The sequence below is a fragment of the Pelophylax lessonae genome (genome assembly GCF_965119305.1).
Source record: "Pelophylax lessonae genome assembly, chromosome: 5".
NCBI classification, from domain to species: Eukaryota; Metazoa; Chordata; class Amphibia; order Anura; family Ranidae; genus Pelophylax; species Pelophylax lessonae.
The window spans coordinates 2,698,282-2,720,929 of NC_138772.1; the positions used below are offsets into that span (position 1 = coordinate 2,698,282).

The 22,648-nt window shown below is 47.6% G+C and overlaps 1 protein-coding gene across 1 annotated transcript in view; it reads right to left on the reverse strand.

The window, feature by feature from the left end:
• The window catches only part of TSNARE1 (t-SNARE domain containing 1), a 382,306-nt gene that overhangs the window by 293,077 nt on the left and 66,581 nt on the right, over positions 1-22,648 (reverse strand). The window contains exon 2 of the mRNA XM_082257510.1: positions 21,079-21,203. Within this exon, the coding sequence (XP_082113636.1) occupies positions 21,079-21,163 (85 nt within the window). The 5' untranslated portion in view covers positions 21,164-21,203. The remainder of the gene's footprint in view (positions 1-21,078; positions 21,204-22,648) is intronic.

Consider the following 22,648-nt stretch of genomic DNA (forward strand, 5'->3'; position numbering starts at 1 on the left):
GCACGATTAATCGTATGAAAATCGCGATCTCAATTCACCCCCCCTGACGATCTAAACCTGACATATGCTCGATTCTTTGCATAGGAAGCAGAGAGAACAGCTGTGGAAAAAAAAAAAAAAAAGCCTCCCGCAAACGCCTATCAGCATTAAGTCTCCCAGTAACTATAAACAAAATGATTACATTGTATCTTTTCCTTCCCTCTGCCAGGGAGAAAGGAAGTTTAACCTCTTAAAGACTAGACCTTTTTCTGACACTTGTTGCTTGCAAGTTAAAATCAGTTTTATTTACTAGAAAAGTACTTAGAACCCCCAAACATTTTATATATTTTTTTAGCAGAGACCCTACAGAACAAAATGGCGATTGTTGTAATATTTTATGTCACACTGTATTTGTGTAGCAGTCTTTCAAACGCAATTAATAGACTTTAATGAATAAAAAAAAACGTAACAGTAAAGTTATCCCGATTCCCAAGAATTGTGATCTTTATTCCAAGCTAAAAAATCGTGATTCTCATTTTGGCCAGAATCGTGCAGCTCTAGTCTTTATCTAGAAACATTTGGGGACACGAGGATTGTATCACATGACAGTGTTGAAGGAGCCATTTGTTGACTATTGATACTTTTTCTTGACTGCGTAAACATCTTTAACCACTTTCAGACCGCCCGCCGCAGTTATAAGATGCTACTTTGACGTTAAATACCAGGGTTATGGCAGCAGTTGTTTTCCCAGCTTACTGGAGCCGTCAGTATCGGGGAAAACGATCCGGTCCTCTCCCCTCCTAGGCAGGAAGTCGAGTGAGGGCAAGCTGGCCCCCACTCCATGGCCTTGGAGGACCGGAGCGATTCCATACTTCACTTCCTCCCAACAGCCTTAAAGGACCCATTTTTTTTTATGAGGAAAAAAAATAACTTTTTTTTTTTTTTGCTTTTTAGTGTAGATGTGAGGTCTTTTTGACCCCAGATCTCACATTAAAGATGACCTCTCCTGCTCATATCTATTACAATGGATGTTTACATTCCTTGTAACAGGATGGAAAGTGATTAAAAATATTTTTTTAAAGGGACAAATAAAGTGTAAAAATAAAAGGAAAAAAGAAAAAAAAAAGGTTTAAAGCGCCCTGTCCCCCCGAGTTCACACGCAAGTCGCGCCCACATATGTAAACGGTATTTAAACCACATGTGAGGTATCGCCGTGATCGCCAGAACGAGAGCAAAAATTCTAGCCCTAGCCCTCCTCTGTAACTCTAAACTGGTAACCTGTAGAAATTTTTAAAGCGTCGCCTATGGAGATTTTTATGTACCAATGTTTGTCGCCATTCCACAAGCGTGCGCAATTTGGAAGCATGACATGTTAGGTATCAATTTACTCTGCATAACATTATCTTTCACATTATAGAAAAAAATTGGGCTAACTTTACTGTTACGTTTTTTATAAATGCAATGAAATTTATTTTTTTCTAAAAAAAAAAAAATTGCGTTTGAAAGACTGCTGTGCAAATACCGTGACACAAAAAATATTGCAACGACCGCCATTTTATTCTCCAGAGTATTTGTTAAAAAAAAATATATATATATATATATATATATATATATATATATATTTTTTTTTTTTTTTTTTTTTTTTTTTTTAATTTATTAGGGATGCACCGAAATGAAAATTCTGGGCCGAACATAAACCGAAAATTCAGGATGCCCTTAGCCGAAAAGGACTTTTTTCCCCCAAATGGTTTTAAAATAGTTTTTTCTAGTACATTGGGAAACAAAAGAGATATTGGAGAAAATGAGGGGATGTCTGGGATGCTGGAGAGGGACTAGTATCAGCAGTGCCAACGAAAAGATTAGAAAGGCTGAGACTGAAGCCCCAGCACGGGGAAGCCTAACTACTCCTGACACTAGGCAGAGACAAACTGAGTTGGGAGGGATTACTGCAGGGGGGTATTGACCAGTGGGACAGCCCCCATGGGTGTGTCTATGCTAAATGCTTTTGTTCTTTTAACTAAGTCTTATGGCTAGCTACTCCTGCGGAGCCAAAGTCAATACCCAATAGTGATGACTTATGAGGGGCGGCGACTGTGGGAGGACGTAAGAGAAAGAGAGATATTGGAGAAAATGAGGGGATGTCTGGGTTGCTAGAGAGGGACTAGTCTCAGCAGTGCCATAAAACAAAAAATCAGTTTGGAAGAGAAAGATAAGGAACAGGGAGAGAATACAGAGACACTGTTAGGGAAAATAAAGGTCAGACGGCCCCTCCAGCCTCCCCCACTGGCCGGGACAAGTCCCAGCAGAGTAAGTTAGCCAGGACAAGGTCCTATTTGGCGGGACTGTCCCATCAAAAACGGGACAGTTGGTAGCTATGATTTTCAGCATATATGACCCGCTTTCGCCGAAATGGGATAGGCCCATTTTCGGCCGAAAAATTTGGTTGCCGAAATTTCAGTGCACCACTAATTATATTCTATGGATTCTATGTAATTTTCTAGCAAAAATACTGATTGTAACTTGTAAACAACAAGTGTCAGAAATAGGCCCGGTCCTTAAGTGGGAAAATTTTAATAAAACATACTGTTCAACAAAAAAGAAAAAAACAAAAACACCTATGGTTAGACCAAGAATGGCCAAGTCTTCCCATTCAATTATCACCTGAAATTAGGTGGTCAACTTAGAAAACAAATATAGGGACCAGTGACGTTCTTCAGAACATGGAAGATACTCAGCACCTCGGTCAGGGCAGAAAAATTATGGAGCTTTTACAGGAGTATCTTTTTCTCCGGTACATCAAAATTAACTTCATTATTTATCCAATTCTTTATCTTGAACTTAAGGCAGGAGATAAAAGTCCAAGAAATATATCAGTAAAGGATGGGCAGCAGATGAAAATGGGAGATCTGGCAGAGATTTTCCCTCATTAAACCTGAAGGATGTGACAGCGGCCATAGTGTGGGAATTCGTCTTCTAGCAATAGTTGCCCGATGCAAACCTTTTACTCTAATGGCGGCTCTTAATTAAAGAGATAATAGTGGAGACCTGCATTACCCATCATCGGGGCTATGATGGATCGCTGGATTTATTTTTGTGCACGGGCATACGGAAGAGGGGAATGGCTTTAATGTGGCAGGTGAATGATTTGCACGAATAATATAATGGTGCCGTACAAAACCGTTTTGCTGACAAAACATTGCTATCTACAGAAAATGAAAGAAAGTCCACTGTGGCCAGAAGGCGATTGTGTGAAGCCAGTAAAACAAATATTCTAAATTTACATAATTTGTGATAGGGAAGCGCCAGCTGAAGAGGGGCTCCACTTTACAGCCACACAGACTAAAGCCGAATCCAGTTGAATGGCAAATTACGAAAATCGGAACTAAGAATTCCGTTCAGGTTTTTCACTCTTAGTGGGCCACAGCAACTACTGATTTTGATGTAGCCATGGAAGTTGGGTAATCGAGCATGTTGGAAATTCTTTCAAAAAGAACAAATTTCTAATCAATAGTGGGAGAATCGTACAAGAAATCGAATCAAAAAAGAAATGTGCGTGAACTGTGACCTGGAAAGAAAAGAAGATTCTAGCCACGAAAACTATTTTCTATACAATTAAGGTGAAATTGAAGATTTGGTTGGTCGAATTTAGAAATCAATGGTGCCTCAAAAGACGTCATATGTGACGAAACATGTCAGGCGGAGCTACGTGCTGACATCATCGCGTCCTCCCCAATACCAGAAGTGCGGGTGTTTTACTTGTTTGCCGGCAAACAACCGATTTTAAACCAAGGCTGGTATTTTACTTGTGGAGTGTAAGTGCATTTTTATACCAATTTAATAAAGTAGCCCATACGGTATCACACTACTGGAGTTTCATTAATAAGGTGGTGGGTGCCACAGAGAGGATTCTTCACTCAAGTGTCTGGTGGTGGAACATTAGATGAACTGTCATTTAAGGAATCCTTCAGTGTTCATATTCACGAGGTTTTACATAATTTTGTGTCACTATTTTTCCTAAGGCTCCTTTCACACGGTCTGCATTCCGTTGCGGACCGTTCTCTGCTCAGCAGTTATCGATCCGCCGATCCCCGCTGAGCAGGCGGATGACAGCTCCATCTCCGCACTGTGTGCGGAGAGGGAGGTGTCAGAGCCCCGCTGCTCTCTATGTGGGAATCGGATGAGAGCGAACCACCTGTCTGCTCTCATCCGATCCCATCCCCTGGAAGCATGGAAAATAGGGTTTTCATCCGTCCGGATTTCACGGACAGGATTGGATGCGAATGGCAGCGGGTGTCAGAGGACATGTCTCCGCTGACATCCGCTGCCCCATAGGGATGCATGGAGGATCCGATCAGATCCACCTAAAAAACTGACAGGTGGACCTGATCGGATCGTTCCGGTGAAAGGACCCTAAATTACTTTTTTTTATATCACTTACATCAGGTTTATGTTTTTATTATTTGTCACAATATTTACCTTTTGTTCATTTACTAGCGTGACCATTTGAATATTCAGAAATCAATGATGGCACCATTAGATCAAAAAACGCACACAATTTCTGTTTTTCAAAAGAAAATTTGTGCGGAATTCGACCCATGTATGGCCACATCTGCTCATGCTCCGAAACGCGTTACCGCCCCCCTACGTCACCACGCTCGGTGTGGTCCACGAGCGAGGCATGCTCCTGATTGGGCTCCCCCATCGGCATCATCTCCCTGCTGTTGGACAGTCGGAGTAGGGGACGAGCCGCAGACCAGGAAGAAACCCCGAGGGCAGGTCATCTTTAGTATAAGTCTGCTGATCATTTTGTGTAATAAAGTGTTATCTGCTGCACTCAGAGGTGCCTTTCTCCTTCCTTGACTTCCTGTTCTATGATCTCTGTCTTGTAACAAGCAGTATCAGAAGAATACATAACCCAACTCCACAGAGGGGTGGGTGTTGTGTCCGTCAATGAACATCAGAGAAAAGGATTTTACGGTAAGTTTTCTCTTTCGTTTATTGACGGACACAGCTCCTGATCTTCATTACACGGATGGGACATCCCATAGCAGTATTAGCCTGAGGGGTGGGGAAAACACAGCAATAAACATATTCCCAAAAGGAAGGGCTAAACTTAACCAACCAGGTAAACCAGGAGCTCAACCAGGAACAACTGGAGCTCACCACTCAAAAGAAAACACCCTTAAGAGGCAGAAATCGATGCCACAGCGGACTGCAACACTTTGCGATCAAAGGCAACATCTGCTGATGCAAAAATATCCACCTTATAGAACTTGGTGAACGAGTATACAGATGCCCAGGTGGCCACTTTGTAAACCTGAACCATTGACGCCTGGTGACGGAAGGCCCAGGAGGCACTAAGCGCCCTTGTGGAATGCGCCCTAACAGCGAAAGGAGGAACCTGACCCTTAATTGAATAGGCCTGCACCACCGTTTGCCTGATCCATCTGGAAATGGTCGCAGCAGATGCAGCTTGCCCCTTACGAGGGCCATCCGTAAGGATAAATAAGGAATCGGATTTCCAAATAAACTCAAGTACACCCTGATTGCCCGAACCACATCCAAAGAATGCAAAGCGACCTCCTTCGGATGCTTTGGCTTAGAACCTAACCAGGACGCTTGAAGAAGGAGCCAAGTGCGCATGCTCCGAAACGCGTTGCGTCATTTCCGGTCGTCTGCGCTCCATCGCAGCTTCCGGCGAAACCAGCTCCTCGGACCAGCTTCCCACGACGTCACTTCCGGGCCGGTGGACGGCCGGATCGTGCGGCGGGAGGTGTTGCGACATGGACTGGCTTTTACCTCTGTGTAAGTGATGTGATTGTATGCAATAAAACTTTTCGGCTTAATACAGTGGCGCCTGTTCTTCCTCTTACTAGAACCTAACCATGGCAACACGATGTTCTCATTCAGGTGAAACCCAGAAACCACCTTCGGCATAACTCATACGTCTAATGAAGATATGAAGCTGTGTCCATCAATAAACAAAAGATATATAATATTTTTTTGCAAGAGACCCTTCCCCAAGGGTTAACCACTTAAGGACCGGGCCCATTTCTGACATTTGTTGTTTACAAGTTAGAATCAGTATTTTTTGCTAGAAAATTACTTAGAACCCCCAAACATTATATATATTTTCTTAGCAAAAACTCTGGAGAATAAAATGGTGGTCGTTGCAATATTGTTTTTTGGAAAAAATACATTTTACTGCATAAAAAAAAAACAGTAAAGTTAGCCCAATTATTTTGTATATTGTGAAAGATGATGTCACGCCGAGTAAATAGATATTCAACATGTTGCGGTTTAAAATTACACAAACACGCGGAATAGCGACAAACTACAGTCAATAAAAATCTCCATAGGCAACGCTTTAAAAAATTTTAATGGTTTCCAGTTTAGAGTTACAGAGCAGCTTTTTTTTTTTTTTTTAAATTATTGCTCTCGCTCTGGCGATTGCGGTGATACCTCACATGTGTGGTTTGAACAGCGCTTTCATTTGTGGGTGCAACTTCCGTATACGTTTTCTTTCCTGCGCGAGCTCACCGCGACGGGGGGTGCCTAAAATTTATTTATTTTTTTCCAATTTTATTTTTTAAATTTTAGCACAGATTTAAAAAAATAAATAAACAAATAAAAATCTGATCACTTTTATTGCTGTGAGAGGGAATGTAAACATCCCTTGTGATAGAAATAGGAGTGACAGGTACTCTTTATGGAGGGATCGGGGGAATGTGACAGTAATAGCAGTGACAGGTACTCTTTATGGAGGGATTGGGGGGAATGTGACAGTAATAGGAGTGACAGGTACTCTTTATGGAGGGATCGGGGGGAATGTGACAGTAATAACAGTGACAGGTACTCTTTATGGAGGGATCGGGGGGAATGTGACAGTAATAGGCAGTGACAGGTACTCTTTATGGAGGGATTGAGGGGAATGTGACAGTAATAGGAGTGACAGGTAATCTTAATGGAGGGACCGGGGGGAATGTGACAGTAATAGGCAGTGACAGGTACTCTTTATGGAGGGATCGGGGGGAATGTGACAGTAATAGCAGTGATAGGTACTCTTTATGGAGGGATCGGGGGGAATGTGACAGTAATAGGCAGTGACAGGTACTCTTTATGGAGGGATCGGGGAGAATGTGACAGTAATAGGAGTGACAGGTACTCTTTATGGAGGGATAGGGGGGAATGTGACAGTAATAGGCAGTGACAGGTACTCTTTATGGAGGGATCGGGAGGAATGTGACAGTAATAGCAGTGACAGGTACTCTTTATGGAGGGATCGGGGGGAATGTGACAGTAATAGGAGTGACAGGTACTCTTTATGGAGGGACCGGGGGGAATGTGACAGTAATAGGAGTGACAGGTACTCTTTATGGAGGGATCGGGGGGAATGTGACAGTAATAGGCAGTGACAGGTACTCTTTATGGAGGGATTGAGGGGAATGTGACAGTAATAGGAGTGACAGGTACTCTTAATGGAGGGACCGGGGGGAATGTGACAGTAATAGGCAGTGACAGGTACTCTTTATGGAGGGATCGGGGGGAATGTGACAGTAATAGGAGTGACAGGTACTCTTTATGGAGGGATCGGGGGGAATGTGACAGTAATAGGAGTGACAGGTACTCTTTATGGAGGGATCGGGGGGAATGTGACAGTAATAGGCAGTGACAGGTACTCTTTATGGAGGGATCGGGAGGAATGTGACAGTAATAGCAGTGACAGGTACTCTTTATGGAGGGATCGGGGGGAATGTGACAGTAATAGGAGTGACAGGTACTCTTTATGGAGGGATCGGGGGGAATGTGACAGTAATAGGAGTGACAGGTACTCTTTATGGAGGGATCGGGGGGGAATGTGATAGTAATAGGCAGTGACAGGTACTCTTTATGGAGGGATCGGGGGGAATGTGACAGTAATAGGCAGTGACAGGTACTCTTTATGGAGGGATCGGGGGGAATGTGACAGTAATAGGAGTGACAGGTACTCTTTATGGAGGGATCGGGGGGAATGTGACAGTAATAGGCAGTGACAGGTACTCTTTATGGAGGGATCGGGGGGGAATGTGACAGTAATAGGCAGTGACAGGTACTCTTTATGGAGGGATCGGGGGAATGTGACAGTAATAGGAGTGACAGGTACTCTTTATGGAGGGATCGGGGGGAATGTGACAGTCATAGCAGTGACAGGTACTCTTTATGGAGGGATGGGGGGGAATGTGACAGTAATAGCAGTGACAGGTACTCTTTATGGAGGGATCGGGGGGGAATGTGATAGTAATAGGCAGTGACAGGTACTCTTTATGGAGGGATCGGGGGGAATGTGACAGTAATAGGAGTGACAGGTACTCTTTATGGAGGGATCGGGAGGGAATGTGACAGTAATAGCAGTGACAGGTACTCTTTATGGAGGGATCGGGGGGAATGTGACAGTAATAGCAGTGACAGGTACTCTTTATGGAGGGATCGGGGGAATGTGACAGTAATAGGAGTGACAGGTACTCTTTATGGAGGGATCGGGGGGAATGTGACAGTCATAGCAGTGACAGGTACTCTTTATGGAGGGATGGGGGGGAATGTGACAGTAATAGCAGTGACAGGTACTCTTTATGGAGGGATCGGGGGGGAATGTGATAGTAATAGGCAGTGACAGGTACTCTTTATGGAGGGATCGGGGGAATGTGACAGTAATAGCAGGGACAGGTACTCTTTATGGAGGGATCGGGGGGGAATGTGACAGTAATAGCAGTGACAGGTACTCTTTATGGAGGGATCGGGGGGAATGTGACAGTAATAGGCAGTGACAGGTACTCTTTATGGAGGGATCAGGGGGAATGTGACAGTAATAGCAGTGACAGGTACTCTTTATGGAGGGATCGGGGGGAATGTGACAGTAATAGCAGTGACAGGTACTCCTTATGGAGGGATCGGGGGTCTAAGACACCAAACCCCTTCACTGCACTTCAATGTATTCAAAATGCCGGAAACTGCATTTTTGAATACTGTCACTTTTCAAATTCGGTGCCTTTAGCAGCTGAGTAACCCGGATGTGACGTCATGGACGCAGCTTCCGGGTTACATCATCTGAGACCCAATGAAAGCCAAATCCGGCTTTGATCGGGACTCCAACCAGCCAGCGGACACCAGCTGGTTGCTCAGGTCTCCCAGTGGGACGGGAGACCCGGGCAGAGCCACGGAAGGCGGCGGGAGGGGGAGGTGTCCCCTCCCACTTGTTGGGTCAACGATCGAGTAGGCTCCCGAGCCGCATCAGCCATTACCGCCTGAAAGCCGACCATTGGCTCTAAAAAATGGTACCGGGATGATGCTTCTAGCTGCAGGCATGACCCCGGTACAACCACTTATTGCAGCCGATGTACAGTGGGTACGGAAAGTATTCAGACCCCCTTAAATTTTTCACTCTTTGTTATATTGCAGCCATTTGCTAAAATCATTTAAGTTCATTCTTCTTCCTCATGAATGTACACATAGCACCCCATACTGACAGAAAAACACAGAATTGTTGACATTGTTGCAGATTTAATAAAAAAGAAAAACTGAAATATCACATGGTCCTAAGTATTCAGACCCTTTGCTCAGTATTTAGTAGAAGCCCCCTTTTGATCTAATACAGCCAGGAGTCTTTTTGGGAAAGATGCAACAAGTCTTTCACACCTGGATTTGGGGATCCTCTGCCATTCCTCCTTGCAGATCCTCTCCAGTTCTGTCAGGTTGGATGGTAAACGTTGGTGGACAGCCATTTTTAGGTCTCTCCAGAGATGCTCAATTGGGTTTAAGTCAGGGCTCTGGCTGGGCCATTCAAGAACAGTCACGGAGTTGTTATGAAGCCACTCCTTCGTTATTTTAGCTGTGTGCTTAGGGTCATTGTCTTGTTGGAAGGTAAACCTTCGGCCCAGTCTGAGGTCCAGAGCACTCTGGAGAAGGTTTTTGTCCAGGATATCCCTGTACTTGGCCGCATTCATCTTTCCCTTGATTGCAACCAGTCGTCCTGTCCCTGCAGCTGAAAAACACCCCCACAGCATGATGCTGCCACCACCATGCTTCACTGTTGGGACTGTATTGGACAGGTGATGAGCAGTGCCTGGTTTTCTCCACACATATCGCTTAGAATTAAGGCCAAAAAGTTCTATTTTGGTCTCATCAGACCAGAGAATCTTATTTCTCACCATCTTGGAGTCCTTCAGGTGTTTTTTTAGCAAACTCCATGCGGGCTTTCATGTGTCTTACACTGAGGAGAGGCTTCCGTCGGGCCACTCTGCCATAAAGCCCCGACTGGTGGAGGGCTGCAGTGATGGTTGACTTTCTACAACTTTCTCCCATCTCCTGACTGCATCTCTGGAGCTCAGCCACAGTGATCTTTGGGTTCTTCTTTACCTCTCTCACCAAGGCTCTTCTCCCCCGATAGCTCAGTTTGGCCGGACGGCCAGCTCTAGGAAGGGTTCTGGTCATCCCAAACGTCTTCCATTTGAGGATTATGGAGGCCACTGTGCTCTTAGGAACCTTAAGTGCAGCAGAAATCTTTTTGTAACCTTGGCCAGATCTGTGCCTTGCCAGAATTCTGTCTCTGAGCTCTTCAGGCAGTTCCTTTGACCTCATGATTCTCATTTGCTCTGACATGCATTGTGATCTGGAAGGTCTTATATAGACAGGTGTGTGGCTTTCCTAATCAAGTCCAATCAGTATAATCAAACACAGCTGGACTCAAATGAAGGTGTAGAACCATCTCAAGGATGATCAGAAGAAATGGAAAGCACCTGAGTTAAATATATGAGTGTCACAGCAAAGGGTCTGAATACTTAGGACCATGTGATATTTCAGTTTTTCTTTTTTAATAAATCTGCAACAATGTCAACAATTCTGTGTTTTTCTGTCAGTATGGGGTGCTATGTGTACATTCATGAGGAAGAAGAATGAACTTAAATGATTTTAGCAAATGGCTGCAATATAACAAAGAGTGGAAAATTTAAGGGGGTCTGAATACTTTCCGTACCCACTGTACAGCTACGGTGATTTGCGGGAAGTGGTTAATCACTTCTAAAGGAATGCTGACCCTGCAGCTTTTCTACTTAAAAGATTCACTTTGCACACAACAGCTTTTTTCTTCAGAGCAGAAACAGGTAGGAAACTGCTACAAAGTTTGTTACTATCCCTGCAATGTTCAGAACTCACAGAGAATTATTTTTTTCTCCCAACAACTTCATGTGAATGGGTTTTGTTCTTCAACAGAGTCGCAAGGCACATGGCGGCAAGTCCTAGTGAGCTGGGAGATGTGTAGATGTAGCAGAGTCCGACCTCCCACCTCCCATATTCATCTGAACGTCCTCTCTATTAGGGAGCTACGGAGGGAGGCCAGTTGTATTGCTCCGTGTTCTACCCCTGCACCCTTGTACGCTGGATTTCCTTTTTATTCAGTGAATGAAGCATTTACCTTTTCTCTTAGATGGAAACATCGGTATTGTCATTGTGTGTGTCGTCTACTGCAAGAATTTACTTTTTATTTTCTACAATGGAAAAAAACCTTTCAAGCACTTGAGCCTGCCTGGTAACAACAAAAGAAGGCCTGCACTTAGCCGCACAGCAAAACTAAATGTCATATAAAATAAACCAACTATTCACTATAACAACGCCATCACTGATCTTTACAATCTATAAAACATAAAACAAGTTCAATAGAAATGAAAATAAATAAAATTGAAATTTAAACAAAAAGGCCTAAAAGGCACACTAAGGTGGCGCCCCCCTCACCCACCCCATGGTTGAGGCTGTTTTTTTGGGGCCTTTTGTTACTTTGTCTGTTCTGTACACAGTCCCAGATTGAAAATGCACAAATGTTCATATAATGTGTAACCTTAAATGGCTCGGGATGCAAGATGTGTGATCGTTTTCTATGTTCCTGGGTAACACTCAAGCTAAAAAGTTTTCATATTTTATATAGCTGGCCCAATATACAACCGGGCTTATATCTGAACTCTGACCTCCCCTTCAGTTTTGCACAGGTGAATCTCCTCCTCTCCAGGGCTGAAATGTCTTCCTCTGATTTCACCGCACTCTGTGAGCTTCTCACATTCGAATCTGCTGAAAGTCAGATAGAGTCCCGCCTCATTTAATTGGAGGACGTCCAGCATGGTCTAGAACTTTTCGCCCAAGCCTTACTGTCCCTGGCCCCGCCCCCCTTTACTCATTGGATTTCAGTACTATCAATCATGGAGGCTCACCATCAGGTGGGTGTTACTTAGGGCGGTCTACATGCAAATCCAAAGAAATGCCTTTATGATGCAAGTAGTGTACTGGTATCCTTACAGAAGAGAAAAAACACTGGTAATCAAAGCTATGAGGCCAATAAACCAGTCTTCATCAGGTATGTCAGGGGCAGACTCTGGTCACAAGATGCAGCTCCTACAGAGTGGCAGAAGAAATCTTGGAGGCTTGACAAAGAGGCAGGAACACCTTGAAACGCGTAGCTATACCCCCAGGATGTCCCTCAGGATCTGACATTCATTGGGTTCCTCGAGTCTCTTCCCAACCAGAAAGTGCTGTGAACTTTCTAAGCCTACCTGGCCTGCAGCAATGCACCACAATCCCTGGACTGGATGCCTTGGCAACAGGGTTCCCTGTATGTCCTGATTTATTACACTCTACATCAGGGGGATCCAATCCTACCAAAGGGTCAGTTCACTGTTCTTTAGACTTTAGGGGGGCTGGACATTGAGCGGCAGTGGCAGAACGAGCGCACCAACGCTGGGCCTCAGTGGGAGAATGAGCGCACCGACGCTGGGCCTCAGTGGGAGAACGAGCGCACCGACGCTGGGCCTCAGGGGGAGAACGAGCTCGCCGACGCTGGGCGTCAGTGGGAGAACGAGCGCACCGACGCTGGGCCTCAGTGGGAGAACCAGCGCACCGACGCTGGGCCTCAGTGGGAGAACCAGCGCACCGACGCTGGGCCTCAGTGGGAGAACCAGCGCATCAACGCTGGGCCTCAGTGGGAGAACGAGCTCGCCGACGCTGGGCGTCAGTGAGAGAACGAGCGCACCGACGCTGGGCCTCAGTGGGAGAACCAGCGCACCGACGCTGGGCCTCAGTGGGAGAACCAGCGCACCGACGATGGGCCTCAGTGGGAGAACCAGCGCACCGACGCTGGGCCTCAGTGGGAGAACCAGCGCACCGACGCTGGGCCTCAGTGGGAGAACCAGCGCACCGACGCTGGGCCTCAGTGAGAGAACCAGCGCACCGACGCTGGGCCTCAGTGGGAGAATGAGCGCACCGACGCTGGGCCTCATTGGGAGAACGAGTGCACCGACGCTGGGCCTCAGTGGGAGAACCAGCGCATCAACGCTGGGCCTCAGTGGGAGAACGAGCTCGCCGACGCTGGGCGTCAGTGAGAGAACGAGCGCACCGACGCTGGGCCTCAGTGGGAGAACCAGCGCACCGACGCTGGGCCTCAGTGGGAGAACCAGCGCACCGACGATGGGCCTCAGTGGGAGAACCAGCGCACCGACGCTGGGCCTCAGTGGGAGAACCAGCGCACCGACGCTGGGCCTCAGTGGGAGAACCAGCGCACCGACGCTGGGCCTCAGTGAGAGAACCAGCGCACCGACGCTGGGCCTCAGTGGGAGAATGAGCGCACCGACACTGGGCCTCATTGGGAGAACGAGTGCACCGACAAGGGCCTCAGTGGGAGAACGAGCGTGCCGACGCTGGGCCTCAGTGGGAGAACGAGCGCGCCGACGCTGGGCCTCAGTGGGAGAACGAGCGCGCCGACGCTGGGCCTCAGTGGGAGAACGAGCGTCCCAAAGGCCGGATAATGACAAGCAAAGGGCCACATTCCGCCCTTGGGACGCAGTTTGGAGATCACTGCTCTACTTGCCTACACAAACTTACTTCATGCGAATTGTCAATTTGTTTTTATCATATAATGCATGTTTTAATGCTGCACTTCGATGGCGCCCTCCGTTGTATGTGTTTTTATGCATGCAAATACTGCCTGGGAACATGCACTTCTCCAGACTGACACGTCCCATCAACGCATTCAAAACGCCAGCCCACTGCTTCCAACAGGACTGAGGACTCCTTGAGAGGAGGTACTGCGCCAGCTGAGAGGCGGTACTGCGCCAGGGTGCTGTGAAGTTTTCGAGAAGCTATGCACAGGCCCCTCCCACTAGCCATGATCTGCCTGCATCACTTAGGGAAGTACAGAGATAAGGTATGTTATGAAAACTGAAAGGTTATTTATTAATTTCATTAGCATGTTGGCGAGGGGGAGGGGGGAAACCAGGGAAGGTCAAATACAAGCAAAATAAACTTCAGATTTAATTATTCCTATTTAAAACAAAATAAAAAAAGTTGCTAATGAAATGTCTGCACCCAGCGGGTGTTCAGTGAGGGATTTCAGGTCCTCGCCATCAGTAATAAACATGTAGAAGTTTTGAGATGGAGGTTAATAGAGTACGTCAGACAATGAAGGGTTTTTGTTCTGTTCTCCCATGGAGACAGCCGGTTGCCTTTGTCTCGCAGTCGCAGCGAAGGGCGCTCTTGAAGTTCTGAAGACAAAAGTCTTCCGGGGAGAGAAGGCAGCTGACAGTCTGCATGTTTTACCGCTCCTTCCCTGATTTATTCCCCCGTTAACAATGGTATTCGCAAGGCCCTTCGACCACAATTAAAATGTTAATGTGTAATGGCTGCGGCGGGGATGCTGTAAATAACGATTTTCTGTATCATATCAGCATTGCGTTCCGCTGTCCTTAACGGATGGGCTAAGCTTTCATAAATCAAACGGTAAATGAAAGAAATAAACGGAGAAAAAAAAAAAGTTGCTTTATAGCAGCCAATCGGATTCCAGGTTACTCTGGAATTGTGTTGGCGTCCAGGTGGTGATGCACTACTACAGATCAGCAGAGGGCTTCGGGCAAGTCTGAGGGTGTAAGACATGGGTGCTCAACCTGTGAGCCCTCCAGCTTTTTTGAACTACAAGTCCCATTATGCTTCTGCTTTTAACGGTCAGCCTTGCAATGCCTCATGAGACTTGTAGTTCACCAGCTGGAGGGCCACAGGCTGAGCACCCATGGTGTAAAGGCAACCTGGAGACATGAGATCCGGAAAATGGACATTGGAGGTGGTTGCAGTTACATCAGTCATTGAAACATTTAATTTGTCACCCTGTAAACGATTAACCCTGGTTACTGTGTTATTACAGTTTCCGGGGCCTGATGAAGGGGGAAGGGAACTGCAAGCCCCTGAAACGCGTTGGTCGGTTCAGATTTTCTCTCCTATGAGCAAACAGGAATTGCCATTTTATTTTTCCATGGGTAAGAGTGTCTGAGCGCGCTAGACCAGGGGTCCTCAACTACGGTCCTCAGGGCCCACTAACAGGCCAGATTTTAAGTATTACCTTGGGGAGATGCAGACTAGAGTACTGCAATCACTGAGCAGCAAATGATATCACCTGGGATGTATTTCAGTTATCTTGCAAATCTGGCCTGTTAGTGGGCCCTGTAGGCCAGGGTTGAGGACCACTGCGCTAGACCATACATCAAAGAGTCCTAAATGTTAAGAGCACCAGATTATAGATCAAAGAGTCCAAAATGTATAAAGCCCAACACCAGGAAGCCCGGCAGTACCTCCTAGCAGTGGGGTTGCGCCTACTCTGCAAGGGTTAGCTGCTAGTTTAGGCTTAGGGGAGAGTAAAAGCATGTGTACTGACCCAATCCTTGGCTCCTTCAACAGACTGCGCTCCCCCATGATCCAATGGTGGACTGTCCATCTGCATCATCATGTCCAATGAAGAGCTTTGCGTTGGTCTCGATGACATGCTGGAGCATGGGGGGAGAAGAGTCTGCAGGGGCCGGTGTAGGAATTCGGAGGAGGAGTGTAGAATCGGGTAAGTAAACCATCTTTTCTATGTAATCAGGATCTAAATTAGAAGACCCCCCCCCCCCCCCACAGTGTGGGGGAAGCCTCATTGCACGGAGGAAATGTCAAGGGTCCCAGAATTGGGCTTTAAAGATGTTGATCTTTTTTGCAGCACTCATATTTTTTACATATGGAGATCAAAGATTGCATTTAAAAACACAACTGTAGTATGTTTATTTTGAAGCAAGGCCAGGAGACACTTTCATAAGCATTTCAGCCAGGCATGTATGTTTATACACTGAGGGCCCGTTCACACAATCTCTAGACAGTGATCTGCGTTCGGACATCTTGTCAGGTGGTCAATTGCTATCAGTCTTTTTTTTTTTTTCTAAAATACCAAATATGTTATACTTCCCTCCTCTGGGCAGTTGGTTTTTCACAGGGCAGCTCAGATCCTCCTCCTCCCAGGTCCCCAGCTGGAGCTCCTGGCCCTTTCCTCCTGTTGAGTGCCCCCAAAGCAAGCAGCTTGCTATGGGAGCTCCCGAGCCGAGCTGCATTCATTCAGACACGGAGCTGCCATTCGGCCCCACCCCCTCTCACTCCTGATGGTTGAGATTGATTGACAGCAGCGGGAGCCAATGGCACTGCCGCTGTGTCTCAGCCATTAAGGAGAGAGGGTCCTGGATGGCTGAGACATTTGTGGACAACACTGGAAAGAGAGGGGGCTTGGGTAAATATTAGGGGGGCTGCTGCATACAGAAGGCTTTTTATCTTATTGCATAGAACGCATTATGATAAAAAAACCTTCCGACTTTACAACCTTTTAACACCTTGAACCTCGTATAACCACGCCACAACTGTGTGTATTTCGCATGGTTCTGGGATGCTTGCCAAGTGGTCTCATTCAATTAAATAAGCAGGGACAATGCCTGCTGAAATGGACAGGGGGTAAATTCCCTGCTGTGGCCGCTGCCTATTTAACTTAGGGGAGATGTAAAAGCGCAGAACGCATGCAAGGTTTGACCGTGCCTCAATGGCTAGTGTGAATGATCAGTAAAACCTCCTTGATGCAGATTTATCTCTTAGGAACATCAGCCATCTTCTAGGATTAATCAATTCAGATAACCATCCTTCCTCCAGGATTGGTTGGCCAGTGATGTCTCCACAGGTCAGAGAGAGCAGGAAGATGATTTGATGATGTAGACCTTTCCAACAACTCATTGGTGGTCAGTGGGAAAGATGGCCAGTTAGAGCGTTGGTAAGAATACAACTGCAAATACAACTTGACTAATTATTTGTGTCACATCTCTGGCTCTTCCAAATTGCTTTGGCCCACAAAACTATGTAGGCACCATCGAATGGGCAAGTCAATAGATCAAGGAACACCTAGCAACCTCTAGAGGAACCCTAGGTTTCCAAAAAAAAACCCTTGACTGAGAATAGATGTCCTAGACATTCAATGATGGTCTATTGCCCGGTCTATTGCCCATTACTAGAACCATCCAGAATCCCACAAGGCCAAAAAGTAGGGTTTGTCCCACCTTACCCACCTCCCCTCCCCTCATTTTTTCTCTTCACTGACTTTTGTTTCCAGCACACCATGATGATGCAGTCGTTCTGCCTGTTCAAATTTTCTCTGTATAGCAATGGATATATTTATAAGTAACATTGTAATAGGCTCACGGCTGTCAATGTTGGCCTTTGTACTGTCCCTTATTTTTTCATGACGACGTCACAAACCAGGCCCCTACCCAACGCATTTCATCATGACACAGACATCGTCAGGGGAAGAGGGAATGAGGGTTTTAATCCTTTTACCAAACCTTGTAAACAGGCATCCATGTGGTCTTCCAAACCCAAGACAACCAAGCCAAGAATTTCTCAATTTTTTTTAGCGTATGCAGGATCTTAACTTCCAACCACCTTTACTTTTTACCCCATAAGGCAAGGGTCTTCAAACTACGGCCCTCCAGTTGTTCAGGAACTACAATTCCCATCATGCATAGTCATGTCTGTGAATGTCAGAGTCTTGCAATGCCTCATGGGATGTGTAGTTCCGCAACAGCTGGAGGGCCGTAGTTTGAGGATCCCTGCCATAAGGATTCAAATGGAGCATGTAGGACTCTCAGAAAAGACAACATTCAGATATTTTATATTCTCGATAACGGTGATATGCCGCTTTGTCGCTGCTATAGGCATCGCCTGACAAAACAAGGAAATGTCGCTTGTTTTCTAAACTGGCAAACCTTATTTTTTCCTGTTTAAATCATTAAAAAATAAACAGCTGGCAGCAGCAAGGAGAGAACATGACATCCTATTGTCAGAAGTGGAGGGAAGATGTACCTGTCGTGAATAATTAGCACAGAAGAGACGCCATGAATAATCCAGTTACAAGGGATAGGAATGGTATAGTCTTCCATTATTTACATATGGAAACAAGTTCTCAATTCTTATAAAAGACAAACCGCTAGAGGGAAGGGAGGGAGGAAGCGGTACTGTACTAACAAAAATCATTCATCTGAACTAAAAGGAAACTATACACGGCCTATATAGATAAAAAGGTGGTTTTTCCATTGGAGTTCTTAAGTCTAAACTTCAGGATCAGCAAATGCTGTCAAAATCCATTCATTGTGTGTATTCTTCTTGAATCTCAGTGAGCTTTGTGTATTTCTTCCAGATCTGTGCTGTAATCCAGTGTGAGATTTCCTGTGACGCTCACTGCTTCTCTCTCTCCTTGTGCAGGTGGTAATCTCTGGCCTCCGCCCTCTCCTGTACTTTTCTGTAGTGTGTGGAGCCTGCTGGGCCATTCTCAGAGCTCTACTCTCCTTGAGCAGGGTGACTGGTCTCATCCCTGCCCCCTCCTGAGGTAACCCATAGTAGGTGGAGATTGTTGGGCTCCTCCCACAGCTCTGGTCTCTCTCTTTGTGCAGGGTGACTGGTCTCGTCTCTGCTTCCCTCCTTTGTGCAGGGTGACTGGTCTCATCCCCGCCCCCCTCCTGAGGTAACCCACAGTAGGTGGAGATTGTTGGGCTCCTCCCACAGCTCTGGTCTCTCTCTTTGTACAGGTTGACTGGTCTCGTCTCCGCTGCCCACCTTTGCGCAAGGTGACTGGTCTCGTCTCCGCTCCGCTGCCCTCCTTTGTGCGGGGTGACTGGTCTCGTCTCCGCTGCCCTCCTTTGCGCAGGGTGACTGGTCTCGTCTCCGCTGCCCTCCTTTGCGCAGGGTGACTGGTCTCGTCTCCGCTGCTCTCCTTTGCGCAGGGTGACTGGTCTCGTCTCCGCTGCCCTCCTTTGTGCGGGGTGACTGGTCTCGTCTCCGCTGCCCTCCTTTGCGCGGGGTGACTGGTCTCGTCTCCGCTGCCCTCCTTTGCGCAGGGTGACTGGTCTCGTCTCCGCTGCCCTCCTTTGCGCAGGGTGACTGGTCTCGTCTCCGCTGCCCTCCTTTGCGCAGGGTGACTGGTCTCGTCTCCGCTGCCCTCCTTTGCGCAGGGTGACTGGTCTCGTCTCCGCTGCCCTCCTTTGCGCAGGGTGACTGGTCTCGTCTCCGCTGCCCTCCTTTGTGCAGGGTGACTGGTCTCGTCTCCGCTGCCCTCCTTTGCGCAGGGTGACTGGTCTCGTCTCCGCTGCCCTCCTTTGCGCAGGGTGACTGGTCTCATCTCCGCTGCCCTCCTTTGCGCAGGGTGACTGGTCTCGTCTCCGCTGCCCTCCTTTGCGCAGGGTGATTGGTCTCGTCTCCGCTGCCCTCCTTTGCGCAGGGTGATTGGTCTCGTCTCCGCTGCCCTCCTTTGCGCAGGGTGACTGGTCTCGTCTCCGCTGCCCTCCTTTGCGCAGGGTGACTGGTCTCGTCTCCGCTGCCCTCCTTTGCGCAGGGTGACTGGCCTCGTCTCTGCTGCCCTCCTTTGCGCAGGGTGACTGGTCTCGTCTCCGCTGCCCTCCTTTGCGCAGGGTGACTGGCCTCGTCTCCGCTGCCCTCCTTTGTGCAGGGTGACTGGTCTCGTCTCCGCTGCCCTCCTTTGCGCAGGGTGACTGGCCTCGTCTCCGCTGCCCTCCTTTGTGCAGGGTGACTGGTCTCCTCTCCACCCCCTCCTTTGTGCAGGGTTGACTGGTCTTGTCTCTGCCCCCTACTGTACTTTTCTGTAGTGTGTGGAGCCTGCTGGGCCATTCTCAGAGCTCTACTCTCCTTTGTGCAGGGTGACTGGTCTCATCTCCACCCCCTCCTTTGTGCAGGGTGATTAGACTTGTCTATGCCCCCTCCTGTAGTTTTCTTTAGAAGATGGAGCCTGTTGGGCCCCTCCATGGGGTTATATGCGGTATGCTGATGTTAAAGCTGCTTTTACAAGGTAATATCTGGGTGTAAGAGCCTTGACTTTCTACAGATAGCAGAATCTTGACAGCCTGTCAGCCTTCTAATGTAAACCTACAGCAGTAGATTGAAAACTGATAGAAACTGAAACCCAACTTGAACAGGAACTGAACTCTAAAAGATGTGCCAAAAAAAGATAACTGACATCCAGAGGCCAAAGGACTCCGGGGACTAGTTACCAATATTGTCTGTAGTCTAAATAAGCCACCTCCAGCAATTCTTCAGCAGCTGGTAATATAAAACCCAATGGTGTTTGCAACTGTCAAAACACTGCTACAGTGTATAAAGCGCTCTATAGAAGTCAAAGACTATGTGTTGTGATTGGCTGTAGTCTCCCTGTAGCTGATCTTTCCCCATTACTATCTTACTAAGCCTTGCTCTGCACTGTGTCTCTGTAGAGTCGGCAATCTTGGTAGAGACAAGGCTTTACTTCGTCATATCAGATCTACTCCTCTGATGAATGGGGAGAAACAGAAGTGCCGCCGATGATTTCTGATCTGATGACTGGAGTTTGTGACCGATGCTTCAAAAAAAAAAGTGAATATCAGCCTTCGATAATTGGCTCCACCGATAATCGGCCGATCCTTCGTCCTATTCATGTCAATTGAGAGACGCAGCAGCGCACTGTCTACGTTTGGAGGCGCGTAGCTTTCTCATCAGAAGCAGAGGCCGTGTCCGACACATTCCACATGACAAATTATTATAATCAACGTAAAATGATGAAAACATAAGAATGTATAATTATTCATGCACACAATCAGCAATGCTATAAATAAATCACCCCCGTATACACAGGTCTAAATATACACATCATGACCGTGTCAGCCATTGAAGGATGAGGATAGGATGAAGGCACAGCTACACCGGACATACCTAGAGGCTGGTAACCTTGAGAAGACGGCCCGCCAAAAAGATTTCTACTTCCAAATCCAGTTCCATCCACAGAGCCATACGACATGTTTATACACCGAATTCACTGACAGGAGACACCTGAGAGCCTAAAAAACAAATACACAACATTAGTTACAAGTCTTCATTTATCATGTGCACAATTTATAGACAATAAATGAAAGATTCAAATACTTCTTCACCTATGTATGTACATGACCAATCCTGACCACACCCCCTCAGAAACCCCACCCCCTCAGAAACTCCACCTGACCACACCCCCCTCAGAAACCCCACCTGACAACACCCCCCTCAGAAACCCCACATGACCACACCCCCTCAGAAACCCCACCTGATCACACTAGGGCTGCCACGACTCGTCGACTACAAAAAATCGTCGACGTGCGGAAAATGCGCCGACGCGTCAACGCGTGACGTCACACGCCCCCGGCCGGCCGCCGCGCCGCTTGAAGCATTGCCGGCCGGGTGAAATTCCCCTGCCGGGCTCCGTCGGAGAGGAGAGGTGAGTGCTGACCGTCTCCAGCACCCCTGTACTCCCACAGCTTCTGCCGCAACACACATTCGCCATCCCCCCCGATCACCCAGCTACTTAGACATGTCACATTTGCGGCGCTACACCGGCTTGTAATGGTCTGTACTAGGTGGGAGGGCTTACTGGGGGGTCTGCACTGGGAGGGGGGCTTACTAAGGGGTCTGTACTAGGTTGGAGGGCTTACTGGGGGGTCTGTACTAGTGTACTGGGAGGGGGGCTTACTAAGTGGTCTGTACAGTACAGACCACTTAGTAAGCCCCCCTTCCAGTGCAGACCCCCCAGTAAGCCCTCCCACCTAGTACAGACCACTTAGTAAGCCCCCCTTCCAGTGCAGACCCCCCAGTAAGCCCTCCCACCTAGTACAGACCACTTAGTAAGCCCCCCCCTCCCAGTGCAGACCCCTCAGTAAGCCCTTCCACCCAGTACAGACCCCTTAGTAAGCCCCCCTCCCAGTGCAGACCCCTCAGTAAGCCCTGTACTAGGTGGGAGGGCTTACTGAGGGGTCTGCACTGGGAGGGGGGCTTACTAAGGGGTCTGTACTGGGTGGGAGGGCTTACTGGGGTGTCTGTACTGGGAGGGGGGGCTTACTAAGGGGTCTGTACTGGGTGGGAGGGCTTACTGGGGTGTCTGTACTGGGAGGGGGGGCTTACTAAGGGGTCTGTACTGGGAGGGGGGGCTTACTAAGGGGTCTGTACTAGGTTGGAGGGTTTACTGAGGGGTCTGTACTAGTCTACTGGGAGGGGGGCTTACTAAGTGGTCTGTACAGTACAGACCACTTAGTAAGCCCCCCTTCTAGTACAGACCCCTCAGTAAGCCCTCCCACCTAGTACAGACCCCTAAGTAAGCCCCCCCTCCCAGTGCAGACCCCTCAGTAAGCCCTCCCACCCAGTACATACTGTACTAGGTGGGAGGGCTTACTGAGGGGTCTGCACTGGGAGGGGGGCTTACTAAGTGGTCTGTACTGGGTGGGAGGGCTTACTGAGGGGTCTGTACTGGGAGGGG